Source organism: Ranitomeya variabilis, chromosome 5, assembly GCF_051348905.1.
Source record: "Ranitomeya variabilis isolate aRanVar5 chromosome 5, aRanVar5.hap1, whole genome shotgun sequence".
NCBI classification, from domain to species: Eukaryota; Metazoa; Chordata; class Amphibia; order Anura; family Dendrobatidae; genus Ranitomeya; species Ranitomeya variabilis.
In genome coordinates, this window is record NC_135236.1 from 652,986,562 (window position 1) to 653,004,620 (window position 18,059).

The window sequence follows — 18,059 nt, forward strand, 5'->3', positions numbered from 1 at the left end:
GGGCGGCCCACACCAGACGCGAGACTAGACCCGAGACAAGTGGCCTGCTAGACGAGGGGCCAGACCCGAGGCGGGCAGCCCACCACACCAGACACGAGGGCAGACCCGAGGCGGGCGGCCCACCACACCAGACACAAGGCCAGACCCGAGACAGGTGGCCCACCAGACGCGGGGCCAGACCCGAGGCGGGCGGCCCACCAGACCAGACGCGGGGCCAGACCGAAGGCGGGCGGCCCACCAGACGCGGGGCCAAACCGGAGGCGGGCGGCCCACCAGACGCAGGGCCAGACCTGAGTCGGGTAGCCCACCACACCAGACACGAGGCCAGACCCGAGGCGGGCGGCCCAGCATACCAGACACGAGGCCAGACCCGAGGCGGGCGGCCCACCACATCAGACGCGAGGCCAGACCCGAGGCGGGCGGCCCACCACATCAGACGCGAGGCCAGACCCGAGGCGGGCGGCCCACCACACCAGATGCAAGGCCAGACCCGAGGCTGGCAGCCCACCAGACGCAGGGCCAGACCCGAGGTGAGCGGCCCACCAGATGCGAGGCCAGACCAGAGGCGGGCGGCCCACCACACCAGACGCGAGGCCAGACCTGAGGTGGGTGGCCCACCACACCAGACACGAGGCCAGACCCGAGGCGGGCGGCGCACCAGATGCAGGGCCAGACCCGAGGTTAGTGGCCCACCACACAAGACGCGAGGCCAGACCAGAGGCGGGCGGCCCACCACACCAGACGCGAGGCTAGACCTGAGACAAGTGGCCTGCCAGACGCAGGGCCAGACCCGAGGCGGGCAGCCCACCACACCAGACACGAGGCCAGACACGAGACGGGCGGCCCACCACACCAGACACGAGGCCAGACCCGAGGCGGGCGGCCCACCACACAAGATGCAAGGCCAGACCCGAGCTTGGCAGCCCACCAGACGCAGGGCCAGACCCGAGGTGAGTGGCCCACCACACCAGACGCGAGGCTAGACCCGAGACAAGTAGCCTACCAGACGCGGGGCCAGACCCGAGGCGGGCGGCCCACCACACCAGACACGAGGCCAGACCCGAGGCGGGCGGCTCAGCACACCAGACAGGAGGCCAGACCTGAGGCGGGCGGCCCACCACACCAGACACGAGGCCAGACCCAAGGCGGGCGGCCCACCAGGCGCGGGGCCAGACTTGATGCGGGCAGCCCACCACACCAGTCGCGAGGCCAGACCCGAGGCGGGCGGCCCACCACACCAGACACGAGGACAGACCCGAAGCGGGCGGCCCACCACACCAGACACAAGGCCAGACCCGAGGCGGGCGGCCCACCACACCAGACACAAGGCTAGACCCGAGGCGGGCAGCCCACCACACCAGACACAAGGCCAGACCCGAGGCGGTCAGCCCACCACACCAGACGCGAAGCCAGACCCGAGGTGGGCGGCCCACCACACCAGACACGAGGCCAGACCCGAGGCGGGCGGTCCACTACGCCAGATGTGAGGCCAGACCAGAGGCCCACCACAACACCAGACGCGAGGCCAGACCTGAGACAGGTGGCCCACCAGACGCGGGGCCAGAAGCGAGGCGGGCGGCCCACCAGACACGGGGTCAGACCGGAGGCGGGCGGCCCACCAGACGCGGGGTCAGACCGGAGGCGGGCGGCCCACCAGACGTGGGGCCAGACCGGAGGCGGGCGGCCCACCAGACGCGGGGCCAGAACGGAGGCTGGCGGCCCACCAGACGCGGGGCCAGACTCGAGTCGGGTGGCCCACCACACCAGACACAAGGTTAAATCCGAGGCGGGCAGCCCACCACACCAGACCCAAGGCCAGACCCGAGGCGGGCAGCCCCCCACACCAGACACGAAGCCAGACCCGAGGCGGGCGGCCCACCACACCAGACGCGAGGCCAGACCCGAGGCGGGCGGCCCACCACACCAGACTCGAGGCCAGACCCGAGGCGGGCGGCCCACCACACCAGACACAAGGCCAGACCGAAGGTGGGCAGCCCACCACACCAGACACGAGGCCAGACCCGAGGCGGGCGGCGCACCAGATGCAGGGCCAGACCCGAGGTTAGCGGCCCACCACACAAGACGCGAGGCCAGACCAGAGGCGGGCGGCCCACCAGACGCAGGGCCAGACCTGAGTCGGGTAGCCCACCACACCAGACACGAGGCCAGACCCGAGGCGGGCGGCCCAGCACACCAGACATGAGGCCAGACCCGAGGCGGGCGGCCCACAACACCAGACACGAGGCCAGACCCGAGGCGGGCGGCCCACCACACCAGACGCGAGGCCAGACCCGAGGCGGGCGGCCCACCACACCAGACACAAGGCTAGACCCGAGGCGCGCAGCCCACCACACCAGACACAAGGCCAGACCCGAGGCGGTCAGCCCACCACACCATATATATATATAAACGCCGTGTGCACAGCTGTATTTTCGGTGCAGAGACTAGGTTCCCAAACCATACAGTGTACAATAAAAAAGTCTCGCACTCAACTTAAATCTTTTAGTTTGATAAATTTAATGGTATTGGAGTAGCACTGGAAACGTTTCAGCCCTTAACGAGCTTTCATCAGTCACTACAATATTCAAAATAACAATTATACAGTGTGTAAACCAAAACAAATACATAAAAAAACAAAAGTATATACATAATTTCAAATAGCCAAATATGCAAAAAATATATATCATGGATACAGTATTGCAGTGGATATACGCATATACATACTAGTCCGACACTTCATTAACTCTAAGGATACACATACCGTGCTGTGCCTTTTAGTGTGTGTTAACCATATCTTGGTTAGAATACAGATCATAGATTGTGCCTAATGGAGCATAAGAAGAGGACAGAAATGTGTCTTAGTATAGCAGGGGCTGTAGGTGTTGTAGCCCAAATAGAATGGAGTGAATACTCACAGTAAATGGCTGCCTAGTGGTAACGTGGTATATATTGGTGGTATGCAAAGTGCTTAGGAGCTGAAATTGAAAATAACAGAGGAGGAGAAAGATTCATGTAGATTTATTGTATATTTATATTGGGTCTATGCTCCGTAATCATCCCTTTTAAAAGTTATTACCTCATACATGTCATATATGTCGTCAGAGGAAATAGCCTCACTGGGGAGGGCCCGCACTTTGGTAAAGGCTATAAGAAATGTGATAAAGAGGATTATCTGTATATATGGAATAACTTACAAATGCTGTGTGACAGCGTATCAGGTCATACCTGGAGGGGAGTTGCCGGCATAGAAACGGGGGCTAGGGGGAATGCAATAACATCCATCAGTCTCAATAAGGCTAGATGTATACGTAACGCTAGAGCGTGTCAGAACATACCTGGAGAGGAGCCGCCTCATGTATCAGTTACCCTCACAGACGCGGTATCCGCCGCTAGTCTGTGGAGTATGTGGAGTGCGCGCTATTTAAATACCGCTCATGCGCCGTGTTAGGGCGCCTGGACCGGATGTGACGTTCTAGCGTCCGGAAATGCATGGCCGTGCGTTTCACCTTGTGGATGTGCGTTCCACTGTGACTGCGTTATAGCGTTGCCCTTTGTAAAAGTATATCTAATGTGTGTAGGCACGTTGTAAGTAAAGACCCTGGCTGTGGGCATATGTAGTATGTGTTTTTATTTGAAAAGTATAATTATTGCTCGGGGATGGGAGGGGACATGGAGTAGGAGGAGCAAGGGGGAGGAGTATAGGATAAACAGGAGTGGGCATCCACTGGGATAGATAGACTGAAAAGTACAAGGTGTCATACGTAATGTACTTAAAGGTGACTGTGGGATATTGAACGTGATGTGTGCATGCTGTGCGGTACCTCGTGGTCTATAGGAATGGACTTATGAGAGTGGTAAAAAGTCCGTGACCGAGGTGCTGTGCACATAAGAACATGTATCCGTGGTGAAGGGTGGCACGACAGGTGGTGCTGGTTCTGGTGATCGTTCGTGATGTGCCAATCATCATTAATACAGACGGCTCTAAAAGACAAAAATATCAATCAGTATTGTCAAATATATTATACATGACAGTAGAATACCTCCAACGCGCTATAACTGACAGTACTGAAAAGATCAAGGCTATTGAATTACAGTTGTCTGCGACAGGTACACCGGAGGAGCTATCCACCCTCAAGACCGAAATCCAGGAACGGATCACCAGACACAAAAGGGACATCGAGGTCAGGAAACGTAATAAATTTGCAAGAGACGCAGAGGACTATAAGAACAACAAAGTCTACAGATGGCAGGAGAATCCCCGACGCATGAATACACGTCCAATGTCCTCAGATCCATCTACCTCGGGGTCCGAACACGAATCTGGACCATCTACCACTATGTCTACTCTTCCTTTTTTAGGACCACGTCGCTACCCCACAAGAAGACGAGACGGGGACGGAAACGCAAGGAGGAATCAGGATACCTACAGAACCACCCGGTCGAAGGTATGGACAATTTAGTTATTAATATTTCCTCCCGGACTCTGAGTGTGGCAGAACACTCACTCCTACAAAAAGGACTATCATTCTGTCCATCGTATCGATGCCGTACCTTCGATTTAGACATGGATCTGCAGAGATTCTTCCGTCTAATTAGATTGAAAGCACATTTTTCTACCGTGCCTCAGGTTACGGATATGGTTCCCATTGAGTCTAATCCTAAATTATTATCTGCATCTAGTTTGGGCCTACGAAACAAAAGCCACTTTAAACCCCCACATTGCTCTCACGCAGTTGAAACCTTTATTGGTTTCATTAAGGACTCATTCACATCCCTTAAAGAGGACATTGAGAGGGGAAATCTATTCTATCCCCCAAACCTAACCACTGAGGAAAGACATTCTCTTAGAAACCTCCAGGGTGATAGGTCCATTATAATGAAACCAGCGGACAAGGGCGGGGCACTTGTGATCATGGACAGGTCCAAATACCTGTCCGAGATAATGCGACAACTGAGTGACAACTCCATCTACCAGGCATTAGACAGGGATCCCTCACCTGACATACGCCACAAGATCGAGACCATACTCCTCAAATATACCGATCTAGGAGTCCTAGACCAGAAAACATGTAATTTTCTCCTAAACTCCAATCCCATCATACCCGTCTTCTATACCCTACCGAAGGTTCACAAGAACCTGGAGAACCCACCGGGGAGACCCATAGTGGCCTCCACGGACTCACTACTATCTCCCATAGCAAGGTACATCGAGCGGATACTTACCCCACTTATACAAAAGTCCAAATCATTCTTGTTAGATACCGGCTCCTTTCTACACCTTATTGGTGAGATAAAAACCATCCCTGTGGATGCCCTCTTAGTAACCCTCGATGTAAGGGACCTGTACACCTCCATCCCCCATGAAGAGGGTATACTTTCGGTACGCCACCTCCTTGAAGATACAGATAGGGACATAGATCAAATATCACTATGCATTGACCTCCTCAGGATCATCCTCACATCCAATTTTTTTCTATTCCAAGATACATTTTACTTGCAAAAACGGGGGACCGCGATGGGGTCACACGCAGCACCTCCATATGCAAATGCATATATGGTCCAGTTTGAGGAGAGTATCATCTACCTCAGCACTCTATTCAGGGATAACGTTATTGTGTGGAAAAGATATATAGACGACATCTTCTGCATATGGCAGGGTTCAGAAGAGTCGCTCCAAACTTTCCTGGCATTTTTAAACACCTCTTGGCCTGGCATTTCCTTTACCATGAGTTATGACCTGTGGAACATGAATTTCTTAGACACACTTGTGGTGAAAGACTCGAGCGGTCTATTAAGCACGGATCTCTATTGCAAGAACACTGACCGCAACAGTCTTCTACACTTTCGGAGTCTCCACCCTCCGTCCACCAAAAGATCCATACCTAAGGCACAATATCAGAGGGTACGACGTATTGTGTCCGATATTGACATCAGGGAACGACGCACACAAGAGATGACCCAAAAATTCATAGCTAGAGGTTACCCCTCATCCCTCCTTGAGGAATCAAAGATCACCACCAATAGACCCAAGACAAACACCACTTCACGAATCCCTTTTGTGCATTCGTTTCATCCCTTCATGTACAGACTACATAGGGCCATCCGCGGTAATTGGTCAATCCTCTCAACAGCCTACCCGAATGTTAAGGAATTTCAAAACCCCTTCCTTCCATGCTTTAAAAGAGCCCCTAGCCTGCGGGATAATCTAGTGAAAGCAGATGTTGGCACAAACACCACCACAAGGCAAAGTTTCCTAGGCATACCGAGGGAAGGTACTTTCCCCTGCCTGCATTGTATCCAATGCAACAATGTCCAGAAGGGGAATGTTGTCAGACACCCACATTCTGGAAAGGAATTTAAAATCAGAGGATACTTCACGTGTGACTCCGCCTATGTGATATATGTGATAAAATGCCCATGCGGACTACTATATGTGGGGGAAACATCACAACCGATTAGGGATCGAGTGTCTAAACATAAATCCACCATCCGCTGCAATAATCTCCTGCTACCACTACCCCATCACTTTCATGCATTAAAACACAATATCGCACAGTTGAAATTTCAGGTTCTGGAGCAAGTCCCTAAGCAACGCAGGGGGGGCAACAGAATACTAATGCTTAAGAAACGTGAGGCATACTGGATCCACACGTTGGATACACTATCACCTAAAGGACTGAATAGGGAATATGAATTGTCAGCATTCACATAACGACAGGGCTCACGGTACCGAATTCCTGTTATTCATTAATGCGAATATCATGTATAATATATTTGACAATACTGATTGATATTTTTGTCTTTTAGAGCCGTCTGTATTAATGATGATTGGCACATCACGAACGATCACCAGAACCAGCACCACCTGTCGTGCCACCCTTCACCACGGATACATGTTCTTATGTGCACAGCACCTCGGTCACGGACTTTTTACCACTCTCATAAGTCCATTCCTATAGACCACGAGGTACCGCACAGCATGCACACATCACGTTCAATATCCCACAGTCACCTTTAAGTACATTACGTATGACACCTTGTACTTTTCAGTCTATCTATCCCAGTGGATGCCCACTCCTGTTTATCCTATACTCCTCCCCCTTGCTCCTCCTACTCCATGTCCCCTCCCATCCCCGAGCAATAATTATACTTTTCAAATAAAAACACATACTACATATGCCCACAGCCAGGGTCTTTACTTACAACGTGCCTACACACATTAGATATACTTTTACAAAGGGCAACGCTATAACGCAGTCACAGTGGAACGCACATCCACAAGGTGAAACGCACGGCCATGCATTTCCGGACGCTAGAACGTCACATCCGGTCCAGGCGCCCTAACACGGCGCATGAGCGGTATTTAAATAGCGCGCACTCCACATACTCCACAGACTAGCGGCGGATACCGCGTCTGTGAGGGTAACTGATACATGAGGCGGCTCCTCTCCAGGTATGTTCTGACACGCTCTAGCGTTACGTATACATCTAGCCTTATTGAGACTGATGGATGTTATTGCATTCCCCCTAGCCCCCGTTTCTATGCCGGCAACTCCCCTCCAGGTATGACCTGATACGCTGTCACACAGCATTTGTAAGTTATTCCATATATACAGATAATCCTCTTTATCACATTTCTTATAGCCTTTACCAAAGTGCGGGCCCTCCCCAGTGAGGCTATTTCCTCTGACGACATATATGACATGTATGAGGTAATAACTTTTAAAAGGGATGATTACGGAGCATAGACCCAATATAAATATACAATAAATCTACATGAATCTTTCTCCTCCTCTGTTATTTTCAATTTCAGCTCCTAAGCACTTTGCATACCACCAATATATACCACGTTACCACTAGGCAGCCATTTACTGTGAGTATTCACTCCATTCTATTTGGGCTACAACACCTACAGCCCCTGCTATACTAAGACACATTTCTGTCCTCTTCTTATGCTCCATTAGGCACAATCTATGATCTGTATTCTAACCAAGATATGGTTAACACACACTAAAAGGCACAGCACGGTATGTGTATCCTTAGAGTTAATGAAGTGTCGGACTAGTATGTATATGCGTATATCCACTGCAATACTGTATCCATGATATATATTTTTTGCATATTTGGCTATTTGAAATTATGTATATACTTTTGTTTTTTTATGTATTTGTTTTGGTTTACACACTGTATAATTGTTATTTTGAATATTGTAGTGACTGATGAAAGCTCGTTAAGGGCTGAAACGTTTCCAGTGCTACTCCAATACCATTAAATTTATCAAACTAAAAGATTTAAGTTGAGTGCGAGACTTTTTTATTGTAGCCCACCACACCAGACGCGAAGCCAGACCCGAGGCAGGCGGCCCACCACACCAGACGCGAGGCCAGACCCGAGGCGGGCGGCCCACCACACCAGACGCGAGGCCAGACCCGAGGCGGGCGGCCCACCACACCAGAGACAAGGCTAGACCCGAGGCGGGCGGCCCATCACACCAGAGTCAAGGCTAGACCCGAGGTGGGCGGCCCACCCCACCAGGCAGGAGGCCTCTCCAGGACTCATTCAGTATTACAAGGCCCCCAGTGATGGGATGGGTGACTATGTAATACATAGATGTTCTGAGTCTTCCAGAACCCGATCTGCTTTTTGGATTGGCTTGTCACTGTGGCTAATAGAGGGAGAGCATAGTTGGATTTCACCCTCTATTACATCCATATGTTTTAATACCTACAGGGATGGTACAGTTGGTACTCCACGAGTCTCAGTTGTTGGGTATTCTTAGCATTGATGTTCACAAACCATAGCATTTTGCAACAAAACTTTGCAAAGTGCTTGTGTTCTCTGTTGTCAGCAGTTTTGCTGCAGTCAGGAAATCCAGTATGGAGCCCTGTGTGTTCCTTTAGTATATAGAGCAGTAGGTGATATGCACTAAAGGAAGTGTCTCTTATAGGAATTGGCCAGACATTGGAAGGATGATTTATTACCTACTAGTCATCCTGTCCTTTACCACTCATCAGTCTTAAAGAGGCTGTCCGGTCACAAGATATTGTTGACCTATTCTTGTAATTGGTCATCAATGTAAGATCAGTGGGGGTCCGACACTCGGCATGCCTACAAATCAGCTGTTTAGCGCTAACGGTGGCGGGGGTAAACAATGAACTGCACAGCTTCATTCACAGTGTAGTGGCCGCTGCTGGGTGCTGGAGATCAGCCTCTATTCAAAAGGAGAGCTCATCATTATCAAGTGACCGGACAACTCCCTTAAAGTCCGCAGACACAAGTCACTACTTTGGAGGCCATTTGGAGCCTCTAATATATTTACCAAAAATAAAAATGATGCTGAATGTAATGCAAAGGACACCTTGGCATTACCCAACAGACCCCGATAAGAGTCAACGGCAACTTATCTCTGAGCGAAAAATGTTGAAATTCAACCTGCCGGATCCTTCTTTCCCTGACATCATCTGTCGGGAGAAAGTTGGGAGGTCCCCCATGTACATGAGGTGGGCCCATGTTCCCTCCAAAATCAGTGAGTCCACCATCTTATCTAATATGTATGGGGGTCTTCAGCTGGCGGAGGGTATATTGTATATTAGTCTGTAGGAGCAGAGCACCCACTGTACTAGACTGTGAGCTCCTATGAGCAGGCTGCATGTCTTTCTTTCCAGGGTCGGCTCTCCTGAGCTTATAATTACATACAGCAATATGCAGCAGGACAGACGAGATCCAGGGAGATATCCGATCGCCAGAATTGGGGTCAGGAAGGAATTTTTTCCCCCCCTGAGGGGGGGTTTCTTCGCCTTCCTCTGGATCTATGGGTCCAGTGGCTCTCATCAGGTCCGCAATGTCCGCAGCAAGTTCTGTGGCCTCCATCGGGCCTGACCTGAGAGTCATTGTGATCTTTTATTTATTAAAGGGCCGGTAATATTTTCATTACAATGTTGCTTATTGCTATTCCAATAAAAAAAAAATTAGAAATAATATATTGTGTTGTGTGTTTTATTTGTGTGCACAGTGACAATGATGAGAGTGATCGCCGACACTCAATATTACAGACTTGGCTGCTGATCCGGCACATAATGAAGTGTCTCATCTGCTATATACATGGCTGCAGCTGCTGCAGGACCAGGGGCTGACTATAGGGGGCGCTGTATACACAGAGACCAAGTTACATCACTAATGTTATGGGGTTGGGCTCTGTAATCAGGGGCGCCACTATCATGGGGCAAGTTGAGCACTTTGCTTCAGGCGAAAGTTGTCACTGAAATACAGGGGGTGGCAGAGCGGCGGTCAGAACACCTGGTGCCGACTCTCCATAATCCCTGACATTTGCTGAGTGTCACTAGTGCGGTGCGCGCGCCCCTGCTCACAACCCACAACCTAACCGTTAGGTTAGTCACAACCCACGGTGTGCAATATCAGCCGGTCATCCCTGCACCCGCGGAGCAGCACACCACATATTGGCTGCTCTGTGCAAACAAGACCTGTGGTAAGGTCACAGGAGGGGAGGAGTCAGGGGTCACATGATCGGGACCGCCATGGATTGCAGGACTCTGCTGTGCTGGTTGCCATGGTAAGCTGCCTTATGTGTGGGGTCAGGAGGGGTTTACAGTGTGGATGTAGCAGAGCCGTGTGTGTACGAGGTGTACGGAGCGGAGCTGAATGTGTACGAGGTGTACGGAGCGGAGCCGTGTGTATGAGGTCTACGGAGCGGAGCCGTGTGTGTATGAGGTGTATGGAGCGGAGCCGGGTGTGTATGAGGTGTATGGAGCGGAGCCGGGTGTGTATGAGGTGTACGGAGCGGAGCCGGGTGTGTATGAGGTGTATGGAGCGGAGCCAGGTGTGTATGAGGTGTATGGAGCAGAGCCGGGTGTGTGCAAGGTGTATGGAGCGGAGCCATGTGAGTACGGAGTGGAGCCGTGTGTGCAAGGTGTACGGAGCGCAGCCGCGTGTGTAGGAGTAACTATGTGTGGCCATTATACAGTATGGAGCATCATGTGGGCCCATTATACAGTATGGAGCATCATGTGGGCCCATTATACAGTATGGAGCATCATGTGTGGCCATTATACAGTATGGAGTACTGTGTGGCCATTATACAGTATGGAGCATCATGTGTGGCCATTATACAGTATGGAGCACTGTGTGGCCATTATACAGTATGGAGCATCATGTGGGGCTCATTATACTGTATGGAGCAATATATGGGGCTCATTATACTGTATGGAGCAATATATGGGGCATGTTATTCTGTATGGAGCACTGTGCGGTGCCCACAATACTGTATGGAACAATATATGGGGCTCATTATACTGCATGTAGCAATATATGGGGCTCATTATTCTGTATGGAGCACTGTGATGCCCAGAATACTGTATGGAGGACTATACTGTCTGATTTATGACCTATTGTAGAATGTACAATAGTTATCACTCATGTAATGTATGGAGAGGACTGTATATGAGATGGGAGCCCTATAGGGGGCTATACTGCATATGTGTTTGGGGGGGGCGCCGTTTTGAAGTTCGCCTCAGGCAGCAGTGTGGCTAGGTTCACCCCTGTCTGTAATGGGGTCCTATATAACACACTACCTGATAGACTGAAGATGACACAGAATACATGAGACACAGGAAAATAGGAACATGGCCAAAGAGGCAACTCAGGGTGCAATAAGTAGCCATGGGGCCCGGGTCACAACTAGGGCCTCACTCAGAAATTAGCACACCGGTCCATTCACCAAGATCGGCTATAGGAAGTAAAGCAGATACTCGGGAAAGATTTGTGCTAAATTTTGAACCTATTAGAATAATATAGATACATGATTGTTGTTAAAGGGAATTAGCCTGACTGGCCTGCACCTGAGACCTAATCAGACAGTGATAATCTGCTGCTGATAAAACACTGATTGCAGATGTGAGTGACCCTGGCAGCCCCTTTATGTCTAATAATTACCTACAGAGCCGGCCTCCATTAGGCCGGATTCAGAACAGCGGCATTTATACCAGGAAAAAAAGTACATAGTTATGTAAACTGACAGGTTCTCTTTAAAGGGATTTCGGAAGATGGAGAACACCTGAAATGGATGACCCACATCCTTGGTTTCCTCTATTATGACTGGCCATTAATGGGAGAGTATGGAGATGGGACCACAGTCGTGTGCAGGGTCCTCACATACAAAGGTTACAAAAAGCTGACGGGGCCGGTATCTACTATAGACTTAGGGTATGTGTCCACGTTCAGGATTGCATCAGGATTTGGTCAGGATTTTTCATCAGTATTTGTAAGCCAAAACCAGGACTGGAACAATTAGAGGAAAAGTATAACAGAAACATATGCACCACTTCTGCATTTATCACCCACTCCTGGTTTTGGCTTACAAATACTGATGAAAAATCCTGACCAAATCCTGATGCAATCCTGAACGTGGACACATACCCTTACATGTTCTCGGCCGAACACCAACCAGTCCATAAACCTCCTGCAATTGTTCGCCAACCAGAGACAAGTATGAAGCCCCGTGGTCCGTGTGCATTACCAGCACCACCATTAGCTATTAATTTGTGGGGATAGTTTGGGGCAGGAGAGGGACTGCTGGTTCTAGTGTCTTAGACCCAATATGGCCAGAGGAAGCCCTGATGAGTTTAGAAATTGGTGTCCACCATTGTCCTTGTGAACACTACACCTGACTTGAGGCCACCACCTTTTGGTTGCCCAATGTTGTTGCATCTCTAGGGTTCTTCTCAGATAGTCAGTACACCAGCGCCCCAGAATACTAAAGCTGGGGTGGGTGACCGAGAGCCCCTGTGGTGGCCATAACTGCTGCAGCCATGGGGCAATCCTCTATAACGACAGTCCCCTGAGGTGGTGGAGGATGTACAGACCCATTCACACGACAGTCAGCGATGCTTTCATGTCTTTACGCAATGCAGTTCCAACTAAATCTCTGAATTACTGAATTGTGCTATCTCAAATGATAGACACCTCCAAAAGGAAAGTCAAAAGGAACCCAAAGATTTGTACTTTGTTCTTTTGCCTTTGCTCAATTCAATGTCTCGGTTAAGGGAACATATGAATTCCATTTTTCTGTGATTTAGACAGAAGCCCCAAATGGGGACATGAATGCAATGCTGAATTCAGTGTGAATAGGCCCTCACATCAGGAGTCTTGATATTAGTGCATCATGCGTATTACTTACTCTTTCTCTATACTACAGTTTTGAGTGGATTTTATATAGAAAAACAAAACATAAAGCAAACCTTATTCCCCAGCAATCTATGTGCAAAATAAAATTTCTGTGTTTGGCTCTGGCAAAAACAAACATGAGGCCTCCAGGAATATCAGCAGCCAACTACAGATTAGCAGCTCCTATTCCCAGGTGTCTATGGGCCACCGGCACCAGATCCGTTCTGTAGAAGACTCGAGGGACCTCAGCTGTCAGACAGTATAGGGGCATGCAGGACACCAGGCTATACAGAGTCGGCCATGTTGTAAAGGGCTGGCAGATAACAAGCATTGTGCATGTAGTTTGGCTACCGGCGACGACAGCTTCTTATGATAGAAAATGGCTCTATTTAGCGTAATAAACTTATATCTGCTGCCAAGGAGGTGCCTGTTATAGTGCGGGACCGATAGGCCTCTGCCAGGCGCACCCTGCTGCCATAGGACCCTTCATTTTCCCACAGAGGAGCGTTACATTATCCCTCTCAGAACGAGCTGCTCATTAGCGCTTGTAGGATTCGGACGATTCTCTTCTGTAGTTAAAAATTAATTTTTTCAAGCAGTCAGTGAGTGGTTGAGGAGACATCTCCAGCCTTTTTCATTATGTGAAGGACAGGACCAAGAAGTAGCGATCAATAAGGTCTGGATAAGGAACAAGAGCAACAGGAGATTGCTGGGATGAGTAATGTTTGATTTATCAGGGTTCCAACTCAGGTACCCCCATGTATTGGAAGAACGAGGGTCCCAAGAGGGGGGGCAACACTGATCCTTCCATAGAAGTGAATGGGTTTAGACACATGTTTGGTCTCCTTTACGTTCTTCGCCTAGATACCGTAGCCACTTTGCACTGATTTGCTAACATAAGAGATCCCAAAATAGATATAAAACAACTTTTAAATACAAATAAAATGATAGAACACAAACACCATACAATTAAAAAGTGTCCTCTAGGTTCACCCTACGATAAGGACCCTTATCTTAACACCTGCCTACCAGCCTAAATTTTATCTTTGCGAAAATGGAGCCCCCCTGTTCCTCGGAGGCTGACCCTAACTGCCCTGGATATCCCTGTGTTTAAGTGAAGACGATCGCGCAATCACACAATGTTGGGGATGAATAGGAGAAAAATCAAGTCAAGCGGGTAACTGGAACTCAGGGTGTAGGTGGGCAAGTGCCAAAGTAGTGAGTAGGTGAGTGACCCATTGGGCATCATTCAGATACTGGTAGATGATCCAAGATGAACATTGTTCCCCACTAGGCTGTCTCCTGTCAAAAATAGCCTGCCTGTCAGCGGTGGCTGGCACCCTACTGACAGTGGATATGGTGCCCCCGCTCAACGATGGCTGACCCTGGGAGTCCCTAGAATAAATGTACAACCCCCAGGAAAATGTAGCCGGATAGAGGCAGATAACTGGATCACCAAAATAAGGAGCAACTCACTCACAGCCAGAGAATAACAGTGTGATGACAGCATGTAATAAAGCAAATCATATACAGCACAAAGGGGTACTTATCAGATCAGTAGCTTGTGAGGATGCACCCAAACTTCTGCTGGACTCCTTGTAAGTAACCTGGGGGCACTGAGAACTTACCATGAATACATGCTTGTACTGTTCTGGTAGCTGCAGCTGACGATCAGATGTCATTGCTGCCACATGTACAGGTAGTGACCGCTTACACCACATCCAATACATGTCTATGGCAGAACATGGCACTGTAGCATATTACATGGCTGCCAGCACAACACTGGCCATTGTGATCAACAGCCTCAGAAAACAAGGCAGCTGATCAGACAATAGTCTCCGTACTTTGTTCGTGGGACTACCCCTTAGGTTTATCATTTTATTTGATGATAAGGAAAAGCTTCCTCAACTGTAGACATTGTTTTAATTAATATTAAGGTTGGCCCACGACTTTATCCAAGCTTTTTATTTTGGCCCTCTGTGTATTTCAGTCTGACATCCCTGTCTAAATAATTATTGGCACTTTAAGGGGATGGTGAAGAGAAGATGCATCCAATCGACGTCCCACAGCACATTCAAGTAAATGCCTCCATCTGCTGGTTGGACTGTGCAAGCAGGAACTGAAAGATGGAAAGTGTGTTCCTGGAGGAAAGATTTGAAAGGGGACTCCGGGTACTGTGACAGTTGTGTCTTAGTTACTAAATATGAAAAGGCCTGGTCGGGCCGAGAAGGAGCAGTCTGGCATCAGAGTCTGTACCATGCGTGGCTGTGAAGTGGGTATACAAGAGTGGTCAGATCTAAGAGAAGACCTGAGCTAAAAGGAAGATCTGTGACCTGAGCTGAGAGGAAGATCTGTGAGCTGAGCCGAGAGGAAAACCATCATCCACGCCAGTAGAAGACCGGGATCCATACCAGTAGAAGACCATGCCCGGCACCAGTCCCACGCCAGTAGAAGACCATGCCCAGGTCAGAAGCAGGCCCAAGAAACGATCCGGCTGTAGACGAGGGCCATTCCTGCGGGTGTTTGCTTTCCTGCGCAAACGTACGGTACTGTGTGTGGACAGGGACTGCGCTGCAAGTAGCGAAGACGGCCAACGAGTTGAGTGAGAGAAAACGCCCCTGAATTGGACTTTTGGCCTAGCGTGTAGTGTCGTGACCTCATTAGGGCCTGTGTACCATGTAGAGGAAGTGATGCCTTTAGTGAGGTTAAGACTTTCCAATGATCAGTTATTCATTTCCATTAAGCATGCTAAATAGCTGCTTCCAGGAAAACACCGATAATCTGGATTAATAAAACAGCCCTGCCCAACTATGCCTGGAATGTATGCTAGCAGACATCAGAGGGATATTAGAAGAAGTCACATGGGAGAATGAGTTTTTCCACTTCTGAAGTAATTATATATACATCTCTATCGGTTACATAACATTTATTATATGGGATACATCTATCATAGAAAATATCAACCATATAGATAACAGTACAGGAACTAGCGCATGCGCAGAGCTGCACTGTGCTGTTCTAAGGAGGCCGCTAATGGATGGGGTCTGGTCACATGCGCCTCCATCAGCGCACATGTTTTGGACCACAGCACCGTACTGATATGATGCCCTGGAAATTGCATTACTTCAATAAAATAGATTAAATAGTTTCCAAGATGTGTAAAACGAAATTAGACAGTAGAAACCATTTTAATTTACTAAAATATGTGTCATATTGATTCACAGATTCACACTCACCCAAACAGAATAAAGACAGTTCATTGCCCCCATAGTAGTCATGCAGTTTGCCCCATAGAGATTGCCAGAAATCACCAGACGCACCCCAAAAACGTTGTAGGTGCCTAGGAGGGTAACACAGCAAAAACAGGATAGTTAATGATTTGATTAAAAAAAAAAATCCTCACTTATAAAATATACATACGTAGGAATCTAGAATATGTCCAACCCCCGTGAGTCTATCAGTACAAATGCTCGGTGCACCCTTGGTGTGGTCAAACAGTTCAGTTCACCTTCCCACCTACTTGTTTCCCATATATATCTGCTCTTGTAAAGCTACAGCTGCCAATCAAGAAAGAAGAGGGTGGAGAAATATGGAGAACAAGTAGGTGGTAACTGACCTTGACCATGTGAAAGGTGCACTGAGTGCCTGCCTGCCTGCCTGTGCTTGGTTTGAGCAGTCATTTTGTGTTGACAGGCTCCATTTAACCCATGAAGGCTAGGACTCCAAAGGAACCCTATGGGTGTGATGAAAATCCACCTTATTGGGGGGAAAATACAAGAGAGTAGCAAGACACGTCTGACATGGTCTGAAATTGTGTGATTACTCCCGGCCAGAACTATCAACCATGAGGAAACATGGAGCTACAGCCACAATAAGACAGAATTTATCTAATATGTTTTGTGCTTAAAATACTTAAAGGGGTTTTTAAGTTAAAACAAGTTATTACCCACCCGCAAGATCGGTGATATCTTGCTGATCAGTGTGGGGCTGACCACTGTGACCTGCACTGATCGACAAATTGAGGAATTTTTATCCTAGTTACAAAATGGAGTGGCAGGTTGGACGCCCTTCCCTATGGGGCTTCCGGTAAAAGCTGAGAGCCTCGGTCAGCAGCCCTGCAGGGGATGAATGGAGTGGATGTCGGCCATGTACACTGACGTGCCATTCTAATGGGGATCCAATCAGCCAATCGGTGCAGGTCCCAGAGATCGGACTCCGAGCATCATCAAGTCATCACCTATCCTATCCATGGGTGATTTATAACTTATTTTAGCCGAACAACCCCTTTTCGACGATTATCTCCATTTTCTTACAATTTTAGTTGTTTTAACAATCTTCTAAAGATTTATTGCATTATATGTGGTATCCTACAATTAAACACAATGTTATGACCATCTTCTTTTTAGAAAAACCTCAAAGCGGTTACATTGCCAATGGAATTCATCAAATAAGAAGGAAAGTGCTAAACTCAATCTAGTAGGTAAAAGAGTATAAAACCAAAATACTAATGATAGTAATTCTAGAAAAAAATCCTTATATTATATTTTAGAACTCTTTAAATGACTGTTTATGTTTGTTTTTTTTACTGCTGTTCGGTCATCATTCTGTGGTTGCAGAAGAACTGCAGTAGGGTCCTACGATTGGGTCACTAGACTTCCATCATGGCTGTCCCAGCTCGCCATTAACTCACAATGCACAGTACAACCTGATGTTTTATCAAAGGACAACTGTATGCAATAAAAAAAATAGTTTTTCTCTTTGGTGTCTGCCAGCTTGTCTTTCCTGTATTATGAGTTATGACATGGGGCTGCTGCCAAACACTTTCAATGATGCTACGAGTCGGGAGAAGACGTTTCCTGGCTCCTAGTCTGAAGGAGGAG

General features: G+C 48.7%; 1 protein-coding gene and 2 long non-coding RNA genes across 6 annotated transcripts in view; 2 read left to right on the forward strand and 1 right to left on the reverse strand.

Moving 5' to 3' along the window:
• Positions 1-18,059, reverse strand: part of FAXDC2 (fatty acid hydroxylase domain containing 2) — a 74,169-nt gene that overhangs the window by 23,398 nt on the left and 32,712 nt on the right. For all 3 annotated transcript variants that reach the window (XM_077266409.1, XM_077266410.1, XM_077266411.1), the window contains exon 4: positions 16,416-16,519. In XM_077266409.1, the coding sequence (XP_077122524.1) occupies positions 16,416-16,519 (104 nt within the window). The remainder of the gene's footprint in view (positions 1-16,415; positions 16,520-18,059) is intronic.
• LOC143774003 (uncharacterized) lies at positions 4,136-8,220 on the forward strand. 2 transcript variants are annotated; one of them, XR_013215457.1, is made up of 4 exons: positions 4,136-4,445; positions 6,808-7,712; positions 7,814-7,873; positions 7,965-8,220. It is a non-coding gene; the product is annotated as an uncharacterized LOC143774003 (long non-coding RNA). The 2 variants fall into 2 exon arrangements; XR_013215456.1 differs by having other exon boundaries at positions 6,808-7,873.
• LOC143776723 (uncharacterized) lies at positions 15,098-17,945 on the forward strand. The gene is made up of 3 exons (XR_013215898.1): positions 15,098-15,776; positions 17,586-17,659; positions 17,796-17,945. It is a non-coding gene; the product is annotated as an uncharacterized LOC143776723 (long non-coding RNA).